The 21,306-nt window shown below is 36.1% G+C and overlaps 1 protein-coding gene and 1 pseudogene across 1 annotated transcript in view; one reads left to right on the forward strand and one right to left on the reverse strand.

Moving 5' to 3' along the window:
* The window catches only part of GLIPR1L2 (GLI pathogenesis related 1 like 2), a 30,005-nt gene extending 13,095 nt beyond the window's left edge, over positions 1–16,910 (forward strand). Inside the window, exon 4 of the mRNA XM_021093123.1 lies at positions 16,796–16,910. Coding sequence (XP_020948782.1) covers positions 16,796–16,910 — 115 coding nt within the window. The remainder of the gene's footprint in view (positions 1–16,795) is intronic.
* LOC102164670 lies at positions 12,443–13,113 on the reverse strand (annotated as a pseudogene).

Below are 21,306 nucleotides of genomic sequence, written 5' to 3' on the forward strand. Positions count from 1 at the left end.
CTGATACCACAGCTCATGGCAATGCCGGATCCTTAACACACTGAGAGAGGCCAGGGATCGAACCTGCAACCTCATGGTTTCTAGTCGGATTCATTAACCACTGCACCACTACAGGAACTCTGGAAGAATTTGCTTTTAAGCTCATTCAGGTTGTCAGCAGAATCCAGTTCCATATGGTTATGGGACTCGGTTCCCAACTTTCTTGCTGGCCTTTAACCAGGTATTGCTCTCAGCTTCTAGAGGCTTCCCATATTCCCTAACACACAACTCCCACCATCTTCACATCCACAAGGGCACATCAGGCCCTTCTCACAATTCAAATCTCTGACTTCTCTTCTGTGACCTGCCAGAGAAAACTCTCTGCTTTTAGAGTGGCCAGGTGATTGGGTCAGGCCACCTAGATAATTCCCCTATTTTAAGGTCAGCTGTCCAAATAACATAACTTAATCATGCAAGTCCATTATATTCACTGTCCTCAGAATTATGCAAGGCAGGAATACTAGGGGTGAGAGATGTTGTGGTCCCTTTTAGAATTCATGGAAATTGTGGTGAAAAGTCAGTTTCTGCATAAATTATGAAGGTGGAGCTAAAAATATCAGCTATTGGATTTGTCTTTAGGGGTAAGAGAAATAGAATAACCTAGGGTGATATTTTTGTCTTTAGTCTGAAAAACTGGATGGCTAATGATACTATTAACTAAGATAAGGAAGAAGATCAGAAGATACGATTTACATTGGGACACATTATAGAAATATAAAGTGGGGAATATAGATGAATCATGAGTAGGAACTGGCCATGTGAAAGTCTGGGAGAGATTTTGAAGTAGTGGAAACTGCTTCTATAAAAGGCCCTGATGTAGAAATGAATCATAGTCTTGAATGAGATCACTTTATGAAAGAGTGAGTAAGTACAATACCTTTTAAAATTGCACCCCCAAAAATCAAATAACTGGGAATACACCTGACCAAGGAGGTAAAGGACTTATATGCCGAGAAGTATAAAACTTTAATCAAAGACATCAAAGAAGATGTAAAGAAATGGAAAGATATTCCATGTTCCTGGATTGGAAAAATCAATATTGTAAAAATGGCCATACTACCCAAAGCAATCTACAGATTCAAGGCAATCCCTATCAAATGACCCATGACATTTTTCACAGAACTAGAACACACAATCCCACAATTTATATGGAACAACAAAAGACCCAGAATCGCCAAAGCAATCCTGAGGAACAAAAACCAAGCAGGGGGCATAACTCTCCCAGACTTCAAGCAATATTACAAAGCCACAGTCATCAAAACAGTGTGGTACTGGTATCAAAACAGACAGACGGACCAATAGAACAGAATATAGAACCCGGAAATAAACCCTGACACCTATGGTCAATTAATCTTTGACAAGGGAGGCAAGAACATAAAATGGGAAAAAGAAATTCTGTTCAGCAAGCATTGCTGGGAAACCTGGACAGCTGCATGCAAAGCAATGAAACTAGAACACACCCTCACACCATGCACAAAAATAAACTCAAAATGGCTGAAAGACTTAAATATAAGACAAGACACCATCAAACTCCTAGAAGAGAACATAGGCAAAACACTCTCTGACATCAACCTCATGAATATTTTCTCAGGCCAGTCTCCCAAAGCAACAGAAATAAGAGTAAACATAAACCAATGGGACCTAATCAAACTGAAAAGCTTTTGCACAGCAAAGGAAACCCAAAAGAAAACAAAAAGACCACTTACAGAGTGGGAGAAAATCATTTCAAATGATGCAACGGACAAGGGCTTAATCTCTAGAATATATAAGCAACTTATACAACCCAACAGCAAAAAAGCCAATCAATCAACAGAAAAATGGGCAAAAGACCTGAATAGACATTTCTCCAAGGAAGATATACAGATGGCCAGCAAACACATGAAAAAATGCTCAACATCATTGACTATAAGAGAAATGCAAATCAAAACTACCAGGAGATACCACCTCCCACCAGTCTGAATGGCCATCATTAATAAGGCCACAAATAACAAGGGTTGGAAGGGTTGTGGAGAAAAGGGAACCCTCCTGCACTGTTGGTGGGAATATAAACTGGTACAGCCACTATGGAGAACAGTTTGGAGATACCTTAGAAATCTATACATAGACCTTCCATATGACCCCGCAATCCCACTCTTGGGCATATATCTGGACAAAACTCTACTTAAAAGAGACACATGCACCTGCCTGTTCATTGTAGCACTATTCACAATAGCCAGGACATGGAAACAACCTAAATGTCCATCAACAGATGACTGGATTAGGAAGATGTGGTATATATACACAATGGAATACTACTCCGCCATAAAAAAGAACGACATATTACCATTTATGGCAACATGGATGGAACTAGAGAATCTCATCCTGAGTGAAATGAGCCAGAAAGAAAAAGACAAATACCATATGATATCTCTTATAATTGGAATCTAATATCCAGCACAAATGAACATCTCCTCAGAAAAGAAAATCATGGACTTGGAGAAAAGACTTGTGGCTGCCTGATGGAAGAGGGAGGGAGTGGGAGGGATCAGGAGCTTGGGCTTATCAGACACAACTTAGAATAGATTTACAAGGAGATCCTGCTGAGTAGCATTGAGAACTTTGTCTAGATACTCATGCTGCAATAGAACAAAGGGTGGGGGAAAAAATGTAATTGTAATGTATACATGTAAGGATAACTTGATCCCCTTGCTGTACAGTGGGAAAATAAAATAAAATAAAATAAAATTAAGTTAAAATAAATAAATAAATAAATAAATAAAAAGAGTGAGTATGTAGACTTAATCTGAGGACCAAGTCCTAGAGCACTACCAGGCAAAGGAGCTAACAAAGAAGAATGAAGAGGCTAACAAGATAAGAAGGAAATCAAAACAGTGATGATAAGGATACTTGGAAGCCAAGTGAAGAACATGAATCAAAATGCCCAAAGTGGTTAACTATATGAGATGCTCCTGAAAGAATGGTTTTTAAAAAAGTATGGAAGGAAAGATGACATTTCCATTTGATAAGATGAAGACATTTGGTGACCTTAATAACAATAGCAAATGCAGGGGATCCCATGACTATAGTGATGAGATGAAGTTATCAATTGTTAGTGTTACTTTTCTTTCCACCTACCTTTCCCATAGGCTTCTTTGTCTTGAAATTTCCATCAACCATTTTTTCTTTGATACAAATATTAACAGGCTACCTGTGAAGAATCTAGGTCGGCAAATATAGTAGTCAACCCAGTCCAAGTTTTGTTTGATATGTACTCAAAATAGACAGTCTTAGCTATCTTTCTTAAGAATTACTGGTTGAAAAAAATCAGCTTATCATAATATTATGAAATATTTTAGGAGAAATGAAAATAAGAAAGCCAAATTGAAAATCAGAATGTGTAGTGGGCTAAATGGTGGCTGCCTCCCCTCCAAACGATGTATCCAGGTCCTAATTTCCAGAACCTGTGAATTTTAACCTACCTGGCAAAGGTGTGTTTAAGATAAAGATCTTGAGAGGAGGAACTCAGATTATTCTGGTGGGACCTAAAGGCAATTATTTACATCCTCATAAGAGAGAAGGGAGGGAGATTCAGTACTAGACACTCAGAAGAGAAAGAGGCAATGTCACCATGGAGGAAGACATTGGAGTGATACATTCACAACCCAAGGGACTCCTGGAGCCACCAGAAGCTGGACGAGTCACGGAATTCTCTCTCTGAGCCTTTAAAGAGAGCACAATCCTGCCAATGCCAAGATTTTGGACTTCAGGCCTTCAGAACCAACAAAATAGATTTCTCTTGTTTTAAACCACCCAGTTTGTGTCAGTTTGTTAAAGTAGCCATAGGAAGCTAATACAGAATAAAAAAACTTAACAAATTCAGCAATAGAGAAAATATGAGTCAATGACAGTCTTGAATATTTCTTTTAGAACACAAAGATGAAGAATAGAAGTAAAAATATATATGAAAAAAGAAAGGAACTGTGTAGGGCAAATAAGCGTATAAATTAGTGTTCCTAAAGAAGAGAATAAATAGAACAAAAATAATAAAGAATAGAAAAGAATCTGTAGATACCCATAAAAAGATTAAGATAGCTTATGTTGTATCAGAAAAAGTAAATTGAAACAATATTTACGTACATCATTTTCTGGTGATTATTTTACAAAGATAAAGACTGATACATTTCTAAGCAAAATAAAACGAAGTAAATGAAACAGTATTAATCAGATTAGCTTTGAATTTAGATTTTGAAGAGGGTGCAATAAAAATGAGCATAAGAATTTAAGCTTAAGTGATAGGTAATTTTATTAACTGAACTAGGAAAAGACATAGGGTGGAGGAAAAAGTGTTTGTTTGTTTGTTTGTTTCTTGCTTTTTAGGGCCACACCCATGCAGCATATGGAGGGTCCTAGTCCAGGGGCTAAATAGGCAAGATCCAAGCCACGTCTGCAACCTTCACCACAGCCCACAGCAACTCCGGATTAACCCATTGAGCGAGGCCAGGGATTGAACCCACATCCTCATGGATACTAGTCAAATTCATTTCTATTGTGCCACAATAGGAACTCCAATTTGTTTATTTTTAGACCTGTTGCATCTGCAGGTGTCCACAAGATATTTTACTTAATTAAATGTAAGTTTGCCGTAGGTACATTTAAACAATAACTGTGCAATAGAATTCTACATTTTTACATGTTTTCTATCCTGAAAACACTTGTAGACTGTTGGAAAAGAAATTTTAAAAAAAACCTACACCCATACAATGTTAACCAAATAAACACAATATCTGTATTTTAAATGGTAATTGAGTTATACACATACATATATCCAATCCTTTTCAAATTCTTTTCCATATAGGTTATTACAGAATATTGAGTAGAGTTCCCTGTGCTGTAGTGGGTCCTTGTTGATTACCTATTTTGTATATAGTAGTGTGTGTATGTTAGTCCCAAACTCCTAATTTATCCCTTCCCCCCATGTTTCCCCTTCGGTAACCATAAGTTTGTTTCTGTGAGTCTCTTTCTGTTTTGAAAATAAATTCATTTCTATCATTTTTAACTAGCTTCCACATATAAGTGCTATAATATGATATTTGCCTTTCTCTGTCTGATTTACTTCTTTCTCTGTCTGACTTACTCAGTATGATAATTTCTAGGTCCATCCAAGTTGCTGCAAATGGCATTATTTCATTCTTTTTTATGGATGAGTAATAGTCCATTGTATATATGTACCACATCTTCTTTATTCATTCCTCTGTTGATAGACATTAAGTTTGTTTCCATGATGGACATTAAGGTTGCTTCCATTAAGGGCATTATAAATAATGCTGCAATGAACATTACTGAAATAGTGCATGTATCTTTTTGAATTATGATCTTCTCCAGATATATGCCCAGCAGTGGGATTGCTGGATCATACAATGTTTTTTTCTTTCTTCTTTTTTTTTGTCTTTTTAGGGCTGCACCCATAGCATATGGAGGTTCCCATGCTAGGGGTCCAATTGGAGCTGTAGCCACTGGCCTGTGCACAGCCACAGCAACATCAGATCCGAGCCGAGTCTGCAGCCTACACCGTAACTCACGGCAACACCGGATCCTTAATCCACTGAGTGAAGCCAGGGATCAAACCTGCATCCTCATGGATGTTAGTCACTGAGCCACGACGGGAACTTTAAACAAATGATAGTTTTATTTTAGTTTTTTAATGAACCTCTATACTGCTCTCCATAGTAATTGTGCTAATAACATTCCCACCATCAGTGTAGGAGGGTTCCCTTTTCTCCACACCATCTCCAGCATTTATTGTTTGTAGATTTTTTTGATGATAGCCATACTGACTGGTGTGAGGTGAAACCTCATTGTGGTTTTGATTTGCAGTTCTCTAATAATTAGTAATGCTGAACATCTTTTCATGTGCTTTTTGGCCATCTGTCTGTCTTCTTTGGAGAAATGTCAATTTAGACATCTGCCCTTTTTTTAATTTTTTTTTATATCAAGCTGCATAAGCTGTTTGTATATTTTAGAGATTAATCTTTTGTCAGTCGCTCTTTTGCAAATATTTTCCTCCATTCTGTAGGTTGCTTTCATTTTGTTTGTGGTTACCTTTGCTATGTAAAAGATTTTAAGTTTAATTAGATCCCATTTTTTTATTTTTGTTTTTATTTTCACTACTCTAGAAAGTGGATCCAAAAAGACATTGCTGCAATTTATGTCAAAGAGTGTTCTCTAAGAGGTTTATAGTATCTGGCCTTACATTTAAGTCTTTAATCCATTTTGAGTTTATTTTTTGTGGTATTAGAGAGTGTTCTAATTTCATTATTTTACATGTAGCTGTCCAATTTTCCCAGCATCATTTATTGAACAGACTGTCTTTTCTCCATTGTATATTCTTGCCTCCTTTGTCATAGATCAATTTACCATAGGTGTGTGGGTTTATTTGTGGACTTATTTTCTCATCAGTCTCTTTTTATTATACATGAGTTTGCTCTTTTTTCACACTTTTATGCATGCATAATAATTTATGATTCAATCATATATTATGATCATTTTAGACATTTCGAATAGCAATTTAAATAACATAAAATGCAAACTATGCATATAACCTATTTGGAATGATGACAATATGAAAAGTTATGCTGGGAATTTGGGGTTAGTAGATGCAAACTATTGCATTGGAATGGATAAGCAATGAGATCCTGCTATATAGCACAGGGAACTGTATCTAGTCACCTGTGATGGAACATGATGGAGGATAATGTAAGAAAAAGAATGTGTGTGTGTCTGTGTGTGTATATGTATATATATGTATGACCGTGTCACTTTGCTATATAGCAGAAATTGACAGAACAATGTAACTCAACATAGTAGAAAAAATAAAAACCTGAAAAAAAGAGTTCTGACAAGATCATGATGTGCAGTGATAACCCTATCACCTCTCTGCCTGGCCACCTGCGATTTTAAGATTCCATCAATGTTAAGATAGATCTCAATTTCAGAAATACCAAAATGTGAAAATATATACATATTAGAATTATGAAACAAAGTACATTACTGAAAGAGATTTCAAAACAATGTGTATCCTTACTGTGAATGATGAAATAAAAACATGAAATGGTGTTTCATTCAGTTAAGTGCAGATTTCTAGTCTGTCTCACATTTTAAAACATTGATTATGAAGCACTAAATTTGATTTAATGACCTATTAATGGCTCATGACTTACAGTTTGAAAAATAGTTATGCCAATTTAGAATATTCTATATAGATATCTGGTAACAAAGAAAAAGAAATGTGGTAAGTGTGTAGAGTTTAGTGAAGGTTTTTTTAAAAAATATAACTGATTTCTAATGCATCTTTATAAGCTAAAGAAAGTCATCATAAATAGAGAGTGTTAAGAATTCCCATTGTGGTTAAGCAGAAATGAACCCTACTGGTATCCATGAGGATGCAGGTTTGATCCCTGGCCTTGCTCAGTGGGTTAAGGATTCAGAGTCGCTGTGAACTATGATGTAGGTCACTGGTGTGGCTCAGAACCCATGTTGCTGTGGCTGTGGCTGGCAGCTGTAGCTCCGATTTGACCCCTAGCCTGGAATCTTCAATATGCTGCAGGTTTGGCCCTAAAAAGACAAAAACAGAAAAAGAAAATAGGGAGTGATAGAATATATTAGAACATATGAGGAATGGGGTAAGAATTGAAAGAGAAACTTCTATCTGGAAAAAGAAAAGATAACTATAATGAGAGAAAATGTAGAGATATTCTTAATAGTGAATATTTTTCTTCCTTCTTTGCTCATGAGGGGTTTAATCTATTTTATTGGTCTTTCAAAAGAAAAGATTTTTGGATTTATTTATCCTTTCTCATTCATTCTTTATTTCTCTTTCATTATTTTGAGACATTTAATCTTCCAAGTATTTTTTTTTGGGGGGGAGAAGCTATTGTTGTGTTGCTGTTTTTAATAGGATATACAACATTCAGTTTATCTTTAATCCTACTTAATATTGAAGATGTTTTAAGTTATATGTTTTCCTCTGATTACAATTTTTACTAGACCTTAGGATCTTGAGTGACATAGTCTCTTTCTTATTGGCTTCTATGGATTGTAATTTAAGGTCATTTAATAAATCATGTTCAGTATTTGATACATGTTTGTGATGGAAAATTCTATCCAAGGAGAAGATAATGTTCCCATCCTTGTCTTTCAGTTACCCTCCTCAAAATTTTATCCTAAAAGATGTGTTCTCTGCATATGGAAATGTATATCTTTGTGTGTGTATGTGTGTGTGTATGTGTGTGCGTGCATGTATGTGCACTCCTGTGTACATTTCCGTAATTGAAACAGGAGCATACTACATTTACTGCGGTGGTCTTTAATTTTTTTTACTTAATGATATGAACTGGAGTTCCCATGTGGCCTAACAGTTAAGGATCCAGCATTGGCACTGCTGTGGCTTGGGTCATGACTGTGATGCAACTTCCATCCCTGGCCTGGGAACTTCCCTGCATGCCATAGGCACAGCCAAAAAAAAAAAAAAAAAAAAAAATTATATGCATTAGAATTCTTTCCATATGAGTACATGAATAGTTTCCAAATTCTTTTTTTTTTTTTTTTTTTTTTTTTTTTTGTCTTTTTGCCTTTTCTTGGGCCGCTCCCACGGCATATGGAGGTTCCCGGGCTAGGGGTTGAACAGAGCTGTAGCCGCCAGCCTACGCCAGAGCCATAGCAACGCAGGATCCGAGCTGCGTCTGCGACCTACACCACAGCTCACGGCAACGCCGGAACCTTGACCCACTGAGCAAGGGCAGGGATCGAACCCGCAACCTCATAGTTCCTAGTCGGATTCGTTAACCACTGCGCCACGACGGGAACTCCCCAAATTCTTTTTAAGGCTTTCACAGTGTTTTTTTAAATGGATATATAAAAATTAATTTGAAATACTCTCCTGATGGATGTTTCAGATATATTATTAATTTTATTTCAGTCAGTAATTATCCAGTTAGACATGCAATTCTCACATGAGTTAGTGGCTGTAATATAAATACATAGTATATAGAAACACTAAGCCAAGGAGCATGTGTACTTTTAATTTGCATAGGTATTACTCAATATGTATTCATCATAGTCACTTGTTTTCCTGTAACAATTTTTTTAAACATGTAAGAAAGGTTTTTCAACTCCTTTGAGAATATATTTTCAAATATTTTGCTGTTTACTACCATGAGTTAAGTATATATTTAATTTTCATATTCTATTTTTCATGAGTTTAAGCATATTTTTGTATATTTCAGAAAATTTGGATTTCATATGCTGAGACCTGACTGTTCCTCTGTATAAACTGTTTCTCTCTTAAGTTGTTGGACTTTTTTTTCACTTATAGGAGTGATTTATGTAACAAGAAAAATTAGCTCTTTCATGCAGTGTAATTTACAAATGTTTTCTCAGTTCGATGTTATCCATAATGCATTTTATTTTTGCCAAATAGAATTACTTTGTTATATGGTATAAAAAAAAAAAAGCATCATACATTTTTCATGGGTTTGAGCTTTGTGTCATACTTAGACACAAGCTTTCCCCAAAATGTTACTATCTTACATTTTCTTTTAGCAATTGTTGTTTTTAACTTTTAAATATTTGATCCGCTTTGCTTCTCCACATTATGTAAGCTGCTGTAAAAATTAGCCTTCCTGCTTAAAATAACTCTAAAGACTGGACAAAACATAAAATAACTATTTTTAGGCATTAGAAAACAACCAGTGCAAGGCTATGATCCTTGCACATAGGAAAGAACTCAATGGAAACCTAATATTTGCTTTGGTTTTATCTGAGTGTTCTAGAGACCATAGCCAGAAAAACAGAATCCAAGCAGAGATGGGCAGAGGAGATATCAGTATTGATTGATGTTAAGGTGTCTAGGATTTAGGACAAGATCCCAAAGAGGTGGGGGCTGCAAAGAAGGACCCCATCCACCCCAAACTCTGTGTGAAAATTCTCTGCAAGTTTTTGGCCAACTCCTAAACTGCACCACCTCAAAGCAAGATTTTGGAAGGACTAAATAATAACAGTTATTTGCAGATTGAAGCCCTGAATAGAGATTTCAGAAGCTACACAGTGCTAAGAAGACAGAGCTGCAGTTGGGCATAGCCAAAACATAGAGATGTTATGAACAGTCTGGGGCCTTACCAAACAGAACTTAAAAATACAAAAAATGTGTATTCGATTTTATAAAAATTTAAGACTAATTAATGGCTAAAGAGATACTGTAGATATAGCCAAAGAAAAAATAATATACTGAGAAAATGTATTTGTGGAATATATGGCAGAGGTAGTCCCTTAATTTACAAAGAATTCATACAAATTGGAAAAAAAAGAAACAACCCAAGAGAAAGTATGCAGAAATATGAAGAGATCATTTACTGGAAAGAAAAGAAAATGGTTATTAATCATGCAAAAAGACATTCAGTTTCACTCATAATTGAAGTAATTCAGGTAAAAACAAAAATAAATGACCATTTAAGAATACAGAAGAGCTTGCACTTGTGATGAGACAATAAATTTGTAAAGTCTTTCTGGACCTGAAAGTATAACAAAATTTAAAATATACTTACCTTTTTCTCTTATAACCTCCTTATTAGGATTTTATCTTATTATTATCCTCATGAAAGTTGGCCAAGATATACATACAAGGATATATATTATAGCATGTTTTAATAGCATGAAACTGGAATTAAAAAAACAATGACTCCATTGGGATTAAGCAATTAATTTCCTGTACATTATTGTGTAACCATTGAAAAAATGGGTATCTTTATGTATCAATATGGAAAGGTCTCATTAGATAAAAAAGTAAAATGAAGAACAATAATAAGTGAGATTAGATCTTTTTGTTTTAACAGCTACCATTACCAGAAAATACAGTGACTCAATAAGATAAAAGTGGGAAATTTTAGTTTAGTGGGTAGCTCTGCTCCATTAGTCATTCAAAGACCCAGGTTGCTCTTTTGTTTGCTTTGCTTTCCTTTGGTTTTCCACACCTGCAGCTTGTGGAAGTTTCTGAGCTAAGGACGGTACCTGTGCCATAGCTGTAACAGCAGTGAAAATGCTGGATCCTTAACCTGCTGAGTGATGAGGGAACTCCACCATTTTGTTTCTTCACCATCTCCTGGGGCATTGTCCTTGTCTGTATGATCAAATCCAGGTCACAGACATCAGCTAGCTCAAGCTCATAATAAGGAAAAGGAGACATGTTGGCAGCATGAGTACCAGATGGAAAGTGGTGCACATCACTGCTACTGCCATCCCATTGGAGATATATATATATATATATATATAATTTTTTTTAATGTAAAGTTAATCTCATGGCCATGTGTAAGTTGCAAGGGAGGTTGGGAAATGTACTGAGACTAGACATTAATGTGCCAAGATGAAATACTTCTGTAATATTTCAAGAGGTATTTGGATTGATAGCTAGCCTCTTTATCACAAGTATATAAGTCATGAGAATTTTTGTGCAAAACTCTTTTCTGGAAGGAATCCTAAGAAGCTATTAACAGAAGTTATCTCTGGGGAGACAGATGGAAAGTGGAGGATGGAGACATTTTTCCCCTTTAAAAGTGCCCTTTTCTGCTTCCTCCTACTTACAATATATATACGTGTGTGTGTGTGTGTGTGTGTGTGTGTGTGTATTGTAGTATATATATATTTCTTCTACATCAACAAGGGATGTCTGGGTTGAGATTGGAGAAGTATTTAAGACATTCTCAGAAGGTAAATAATAGGTTTTGTAGGTCATTAAGTAATGAGAGGGGAAATAGTCAAGGAAGGTTCTCAAATTTATGATCAGGCATGAATGGTATTGGCATTAAATGCAAAGGGGAACACTAAACTTTTAGTGAGGGAAGATTGTGAGTTCCATTTTGAACATAATGAATTTGAGTTGGCTGTGTAACACTCACTTTAGAATGTTTAGTAAGCAGGTGGTTATGTAGCTCAAAAACTCATGAGTTACCAATGACATAGAACAAATATTTAGAGTACATAGGGTAATTTCAATCATAGGAATTGATTAGACTGCTTAGCAAGGGAATATGGAATGAGAAGAGAAGAGGACCTGTGGAATGCCTGCTAACATTAAAGACCAGTTAGTGGAAGATAAAGTGGGAGAGGTGACCTAAGAAGAGTGGCTAGACAGGTAGAAGAAAAAAGCAGTGGAGTATGGTTTCAATGAAGGCATGGGGGAAAGAGTAGTTTCAAAGGAAGAAAATTTCCAAAATGTCACATTCTAAGAGGTCAAGCAAAATCAGGACCTAAAAATAGCAGATTTGAAGAGAAGTTCATTGATCAAGAAAAAGCCATTTCTGTGGAGTAGAGGAAACTGATAACCAGGTTGGAATGAATCGAGGACTGTTTTGTTGTTGTTGCTTTGTTTTTGTTTTCAGTCACAAGATGCCAACAGCACTTTATTTTTTCTTTTCAATGTGTGTTCTGCAGCTTCCTTGGCCCTTTTTGCCCAGATGCCAAAGAGTCAGGCATTGATTGGCATGGGCCATGCAGAGACTCGCAAAGGCCTTGAAGTTCTTCCCCTTCGTGATGACTCTTGCTTTCTCTCTCTTGTAGACATTCCCTATGGGCATGACTGGTCTGGTCAGTTGGATGGCCGCTTTTGAGCTCTTCAGCATCTCTTTGGGGCGGAGGACTTCCTGGGGAAGAGAATGAGCTTAGAGAGGTACTCCTTGAGTTGCTGCACATAGGCCTGCAGGGGTTCCATGCACTTGTTCGACCTCCTGGGATCCACTGAGATCTGAATGGTCTGGGCCACTTTCTTATGAATGCCAACCACCTTCAGCACCTCCAGGCTGAAGCCCCTGCCGGAGCACACCTTCACGTGGTGCCTCACCATGGGGCATCTCACCACCGGCAGCAGCGGGCTGGAGACTGGCCTCTGGGCCATGGGGCTATGCGGCATGCCTTGGCCTGCTGGGCCTTGTGCCTTTGGATCTTATACACCAGGTGGTTGAACCATTTGGCCACCTGCCGCTGCCACTCCTTGTGGAAATGGGGCTTTAGGATCATGCCATTCTGGCTGGCACCAGGGTTGCAGCACATGGGCCTCCTCTAAGAGCACATGACCATGGAAAGAAGCTGTTGTTTTAATTTATTTTGTTTTTAAAATAGGACAGATGTGAAAATATTTAAATATTAACATGAAGGATCTAATACAGAATAAAAGTAGTTCTTTATAAAGAAGATAAGCAGAGTATATGTAAAGATATAAGTCCCTGAGAATACAGAAGGGTTTAAAAGAGATTAACCTTAGAAAGAATGAGGCGCTCTTCTTCAGTTGTATTAAAAAGGAGGGAAAGAGGGGGTAGGTATATTTGTCATATTTAGTGACAGAAAACTTCTCAAGTTCCAATCTAAGGACTGTTATGTTTCTCTGTGAAGTAGAGTATACCAGGTCCTGAGAATAAAGAGGGAGATGGTGAAGTTGGAATTTTGAGGACTGAGAAGATTTGAAATAGTTATTATGGAAAATATAAGAGAGGAAGCTGAACCAAGAATGATAGATATATTCTCTATACAGTTTAATGATTTTCCTCCAGCAGCACCCAGCATCCCTGAAGCAGGCATGGAGCAATGCAGACAGTAAGATTCCCTACTTCTTTTCCAGCACTGAGGTTTTGTCCCGTGGATGTAAAGGAAAATAGTGCAAGAGAGTTTCAGGGTTTCAACTAGAGAATATGCAAAGCAATGGACCCAAGCCAGATCAAGATGAGAAAACATAATAGATAGAGAAAAACTAGGAGAGAAAGTAGTCTTGTGGAACCAGTGAAATTAATGACGTGTATGACAGCAGTAAATGAATTAGCAACCTGGAAGTACAGGAGGTTTCAGTCAAGGAGTGGAATGTATGATTTTGTGAGTTCAGAAGTAGAGACATTTTAGGAGATAGTGAGATCCAGAATGTGGCTACAAAAGTGACCATTATGGAGCATTAGGAAGTTTTGTGATGGTGAGACATCCAATAACATGGAGACCAAGTTATTAGATGAATTATCCATAAGCATATTATAATCATCTAGGTCCCAGATTTGTAGACAATGACTCAATTTTGACTAAAAAGGAAAATGGTGAGCCAGATACCAAAGTGAATAAGGAGGCATGATCAGAAGGAAGAAGGTATCTTGGGGAAGATTAGTGATGGTGCAGCTAAATAATATCGGCCTCAAAAGGGTCTTTATTGGTTTTAACTGTGGTCCCTAGTCCTTTAGGTGCAAGATTTGAAAGTGAGGGAGGGAGGTGTGACCAACTGATTTTCACAGAAAGTGGTATAAAGTGAAGCAGCTTTGCACATATAGGGATAGTTTGAGGTAGAAAACAACAGTATCCATACCTTCCTTGACCTTGAGTAGGTCTAGGAAGTAGTCATGGAGTTTGTGGCAAAGACAAATGTATTTTATGAACCAAAAGGAGAGCCAGATAGACTCTCTAAAAGATAATTTTTGTTGCTGCTTGCATTGTATTTTTCTCCAGCTTATTGGGATAGATTCTTTAGGTCTACTTGGGAAACCTATAAATGTCCAGATATGAAGCAGCAACGGGCATGGTGGTATTTCTCAATGATACTTGTATTAGTAAAAGTGAAGGGAGTGTAGGTGGCCTAGTTATTCCACTTATATAATAAGGAAAAATCAACACTTGTTTGGTGTACTCTGGCCATTTTTCTTGTTCTGTGGACAATATACAGACAATGTAAGTCTGCACATGAAGAACTTTGAAGAGAAGAACCTACTTGGAAACTGTAATTGGTAGACTGTCAATCCATGGGGCTGGATTACCTCCTTTATGGACAAAGTGGCAGGCAGTGAAGTTTCCCATAACCACTAGAATTATGTTCTAATTCTGGAACAGTGTAGATCTGTTATAAAATTTGAATAATAGTCTTCTAATGGACTTTGGGTTGGGCATGGGAATAGTTTATCTGTTAGGCCTCCATTAGGCCACCCAAGCAACCTGTTCTTATCTAGGGTCTGGACACATGTCCTGTAGGTGGCACTATACTAAAGATATGGCCAGATATGAGTCTAAGAAAAGTTCCAGAGGACAGTGTTCAGAGTCTTGACTTAGTCTCAGCCAACCACTGGGCAGCTTCTTGGAAAAAGCAAATGCCTAAAGACAAAGAATATCATCTATTTCTTCAGCTACTGCCAGGGTAGCTATGAAATTTCAATGGACTTTTGCTAGTTCCTCCTTATCCAGCCTAGTAATTCTAGTTGCAGTTGTGAATTGTACTATAGATTCAGGTTCAAGTTGCTTTGGGGTTAAACTTTTTAGAAATTCAGAACAAGAGGAAGGTTAACAAGAGAGAGTATTAGCTTTGCCTTTCTGACTACCTAATATAAATAGTTATATAAAATTCATATCTTTGTAAAAAAGAGCCCATTTTTATTCTAGCATGGTGTGATTTATTTATTTTGATTAATTGATGAACTTATTTGTTTATTTATTTGCCTTTAAGTTAATTTGCCCTGCAAATTAACATTATTGTCACAGGGTGATTGGCCTGTGCTCCAGGTTTAAAGGCAGTCTTTGCAGTGAGTAGCTTTTTGCAGAGGTACAACAGAGATCCTCCAACCCGGGGGCCTTAGGACAGGATAAGCTCTGCTTTTGTGTTACAGGTATCTGTTTCAGTGATAAAGGGTTAGGGCAGTAAAAGTGGACTGGGGTAAAAGTAAAGGTGATTGGATGAATTCTTGACTTTTTTGATGGCTAGTATTCTGGCTGCGAGCTAAACAAAATTCATTTGTGCAATAAGAGAATGATATATGATCCGCAAATAATATATCTTTGCATATTCTTGATGGACTTGAAAGCTTGCCATTCAAGAATATCAGATACCTTGTTGGGTGGGTATCATGAAAAACTTGTGATAAGATATGCAGAAATTTGATATTCATGTTTTTAAATATGTATTTCTAAGGTTTTGACTATTCTTCTAGATAGCCCAGAGTGGCCTAACCATGGAGTTAAATGTCTAATGTTTGTTTTTATAGCTGGCTGCTATATACTCAGTAAATAAGCAACCTTATTTAAATAACCACAATTAATGTCCCTCTCCTCACTCAAAAAAATGTCTTTTCTCTATGTTCTCTATCTTTCTTATTCTAGATATTTAAAATAAGCATCTCAATTTGTATCTATTTTGGGACCTCTTTTACTAGCTTAGCTTTGGAAAGGTGATATAATGATTTTTTTTTTTTTCACTTTTCCTCTGTGCTCTGAAATGGATTAAGTCAACTTTGTAAAATCCCATATACATTTTCTTGCTCTTTTATATGTTTATGTAATTTTCATGTAGACCTCAGGATAATCCATGCAGCTGAGTCTTTGAGACAATAGGCATTTCAGGATTTTGCAAGTTTTTCGGAAAACTATCATCTCTATGTAACTTTTTATACATTTGTGCCAACCAGAAAGCAATTAATTATAAAACATTCTATAACATCCATTTTTAAAGGAAAATTTTGCTGTGTGCTAAAATGAAAGAAGCTTTAAAACTTGCTCATATTTAAATTATAATACTTTGTTTAAAAATCATGGGAATTTGTTTCAGAAGAGACTATTTTCTGGAGGAAAAAATGAGGAGGAAGATTGCATCTCTGATTCAAGCACTTCCTTGAATCCATTTTTTAAACTAAATCACCTTTATAAATTAAAATTGATAACCGTATTATTTAAATAACATAAAATTTGATAGTTTTCTCAATGTTTTCTGCTTTTTTTGTAGAGGAGCTCTATGGAGAAGGCCTTATACACAAGGAGTAATGTGTTCTCAGTGTGACGACTATGACAGATGCACAGATTTTCTTTGCAGTAAGATAAAGAAAATAACTGAAACATGAAAAAAATCCATAATGCATTGGATTACAAGAAAATGATGTGGTGAACTCTAGTCTTTAATTATCATGTTAATATTGTTCTTTGATCAGAATGATATTGTTATATTATTGAAAGTGGTATCAAATAGTATCATCTTTAGATTTTTCTAAACTGCACAGCATTTTCTGCCATCTCATATCCCTATTTCTACCCCTGAGGGCATATGAGAATATCTGAACAAAGGAATGAGAGTTAATAGTTATACCCTGAAAAAGTTTCATGGTTAATTTCTAAAATAGCAGCCTATTTAAGAATGATTCATCTAAAGGATATGATATTCCAAAACATTCATAGAGAAAGGAAGTAAAGTAGCAAGCATTTAATAGCCCTTTATTTTAGGGGTTTTTTTCCCTCCGAGACATTCAAAGATAAAAGTAGAAAATGTTTTGTTAAATTTTTCTTTTAGTTTTTCCAAATATGAGAGCATGTAATCCAAAAGTATAACTCTACCTAAAGTATATGATGCTTAGAGGAATGTGGTAGGAAATAAATGTCACTCTTGGCATGAGAGGAGTCAGAGCCCCAGTAAGAGGAGAATCCACACATTTGAGAGGCCCAAAGCTAGATTTCAGAGTCTGAACGTGGTGGTGGGGGGGGGTGTCCTAGATGGAGAATCAGCCTGTAGGTTGCCAGATTAAGTGCAGGGTTAAATTTGAATTTCAGGAAAACAAAAAAAATATTTTTAGTGTAAGCATATCCCAAATGTTGTATGGCTATACTTACACTAAAAAAGTATTTATTGTTTTCTGAAATTTGAATATAACTAGGTATCCTGTATTTTTATTTGCTAAACTGGCAACCTTACCACCCTGATGTGGAGTGTCAAGAGCCCAAGCAGGAAGTGGAGGGCACCTATGTAGTGGGAGGGAGAAGAAGCAGTGGAGATTAGAAGCATACTGGGAAGTTGATCAAATTAGTAGGTTAATGATAATGCAACCAGTTTTCTCACCATGGGAGAATGGAGTACAAATATGTAAAGGAAGAAAACAAGCATGAATTTTGTGTTGATGATTTGGAAATAGAGTTATTAGAACTTACAGTTTTCAATAAATATGTATATATTAACATACATACATATTTTCCTTGGCTCTGAAATGGCCTTGGAAGAGTGTTCAGTGAGCACAACTAGCCCCCAGATGTTGGTTTCTAAATTCTAGTCTGCACTAAAGGGAAAAAAACCCTGGGAATAAAAACACAGAACATCTTTTTATACCTGCAAGCAAGGAAGTGCTCAAAAAGTAATGGGGACATGTAACATAAAAGACACACAAGGACAGAGAAGCCATCTTGAAGAGCTCTTACTGGTAAAATCTGGGCCAAAGTAATAATAGTAGTCATTTATAACTCAGTAGATAAAACAGGAAGTTATGATTCATACTGATGTAATTTAATACATGAATGAATTAAAAGTTTGATGAGGAACAGTATATTTGTATAGTTCCAAAGTAATTACTTAATTACTAAGGGAAAAGAGTAACTTCACAATAGAGCAACCTGGGACAAAACCCTAATAAAATGATCAGAGTGAACATCACCAGTAGTGGGAAATATTAAAACCAAAACCCTGAATGACCTGAGAGAATGCAGTGAGAAAAGCAGAGCATCACTTCTCTACTGTTCCATCCAAAGATGCATAACCTAATCCAACCACAAAGAAGCATCAACTAAATCAAAATTACAGATTTGTTTAAAAATTTGAGGATTTTTCCACAAAATAACTGACTTTGTTGTCTTTGTCAAGATCCTGAATGTCAAATAAAGAATGAAGAACTGTCCCAGACTGATGAAAATAGAGATATGAAAACAAAATGTAATGCATGATTCTAAACATAGTTCTTTTGCTATAAAGGACACTATTTAGCACAATTGGCAAAAACTGAGAGTTAAAGATTAGATGGTAGTAGCAATGTTACTTGTCCTAATTTTGATGGTTGTACTATGGTTATGTAAAAGATTGCCCTTGTTTATGGAAAATACTAAGTACCCTGGGATAATAAGGTATCAGATTGGCAACTTGCATTAAAATGGCTCAAAATACGGAGTTCCCTTCGTGGCTCAGTGGTTAACGAATTCAGCTAGAAACCATGAGGTTGCGGGTTTGATCCCTGGCCTTGCTCAGTGGGTTAAGGATCCAGCGTTGCCGTGAGCTGTGGTGTAGGTTACAGATGCGGCTCAGATCCTGCATTGCTGTGGCTCCGGCGTAGGCCGGTGGCTACAGCTCCAATTTGACCCCTAGCCTGGGAACCTCCATATGCCGTGGAAGCAGCCCAAGAAATGGTCAAAAAAAAAGAAAAAAAAGGTTCAAAATAAAGGTTATTTGTACTACATTGCAACTTTTTTGTACGTTCAAATTTCTTTTTGATATTTTAAAAATTCTCCAAAAAAAAAAAAAAAAGAGAGAGAGAGAGCAGAATCTAAGGAAAGTAAATCAGTTTGAAGTTTTTTGTTATAGTCCATGGGAGAGATGAGGTTCATATTAGAGTATTTGTAAGAGAAATTAAGATGAAGAGGATTTTGATTAATATTTGTGGAGCAAAATTAGCAAGTGTTCTGCACTAATTGACATAATAACGAAAAAAAGGAAGAGTCCAATATAAATGTCAGTTTTGCAGTTTGGGTGATAATGCAGCAAGTTATTGAGATGTGAATTATATGAAGAAAGGAAGCTATGGAAAATAGATGATGGGTTCAGTTTTGGTCACTATTAACTTTAAATACCTATTTAACATTTGAGCAGGTAAGACCAATAAACTTAAGGTACAGATCAGGGCTGTGTTTCATAATCATTAATATATAGTTTAGACTAAAAATGTGAAAAGGAAGGACTCACTCAGATACAACTCATCCAAGTACAAAGAAAGAAGAATAGTACACCAAGAATAGAATCCTAGAGGAAAAATAAGGAGAAGGAGAAGAGGGTACCCTAGTGTACCCATTCATTGAATTGGCAATATGAAAATCATCATTAGGAACCTGAAAGAAGTTTCAGAGGAATAGCAGGGTAGCAGCCAGATTTCTATGGGTTGAAAGTGAGTGGAAAGAGAAGTAATAGAAATATCTAGAATAATATGACTGTTAAAAGGCTTGGTTGAGAAATTTCCACTTTAAAAATAGCATCTTACTGGTAGATTCCATTAAAAGTTTCTCTTAATTCTGCATTAAAATACAAATAAAAACCTTTTATTTAGCTAACCAACAAACATTTATTCAATGGTAACTGTGTGCCAGACATTGCACCATGCACAGGAAATAAAATGCTAAGGAGAGAGAAGTACTTTCTATCCTCTTTGAACTTAGAGTCTAGCTCGGAAGATTGGCATTTAAAATAAGTAATATCATAAAGTATAAAACTATTGTTTAAATGTTTTATTTATTCAAAGTTCTATTAATTTTTAGATTAATAGATTCAAAATATCACCATTCCACTAAGATACAGAATAGCTCCATCATGCCAAAAACTTACTCCCTTGTGTTATCCTTTAATAGTCACACCTTCCTTCCATTTCTAATTCTGGCAACCTCCAAGGTGTTCTTCACCATTCTAGTTTGTCTTTTTGAGAATGTCATATAAATGGAATCATATAGTTTGTAATCTTTGAAGACTGGCTTCCTTCCTTTGTTCACATGATCCTTTGGGATTCATCCAAGTTATTGTATATGTTAATAGTTCTTTCTCTGCTGAGTAATATTCCATTACATGATGTGCCACAGTTTGTTGATCCATTCACTCATTAAAGGACATCTGGATTGTTTCCATTTCTTGGCAATTGTGAACAAAGTACTTACAAACATTTGTGTTGTGTACAGGTTTTTGTGTGGTTAAGTTTTTATTTCTCTAGGGTAAATACCCAGAAGTAAAATTACTGGATCATATGGTAAATGTGTGTGAGACATTGTAGGTACATGACAGATGTGTTTCCAGAAAATGGCTATACCATTTCTCATTTCCACTAGCAATGTATGGGCATTCCAGTTGATTTGTTCTCTCTTGAGCATTTGGTATTGTCAGTATTTTTATTTCAGTCATTCTAATTGGTGGATTGTAGTATCTCATCTTGGTTTTAATTTGCATTTTCCTAATGGTTACCCATTTGGAACATCTTTTCATGTTCTATTTGCCTTCATCATGTCCTCTCTGATGAAATGTCTGTTCAAATCCTTTTCCCTTTTTTAAACTGGATTGTTTATTTTGGGTTTTGAGAGTTCTTTACATACTTTAGGTGTAAACCTTTTGATTAGTATATATTTGAAAATTTATTTATTTTGCACTGTACAGCATGGGGACCAAGTTACACATACATGTATACATAGTTTTTCCTCCCATTGTTGTGTTATGATGTAAGTATCTAGACACAGTTC

This window comes from Sus scrofa, chromosome 5 (genome assembly GCF_000003025.6).
Source record: "Sus scrofa isolate TJ Tabasco breed Duroc chromosome 5, Sscrofa11.1, whole genome shotgun sequence".
In the NCBI taxonomy this organism is placed as follows: Eukaryota; Metazoa; Chordata; class Mammalia; order Artiodactyla; family Suidae; genus Sus; species Sus scrofa.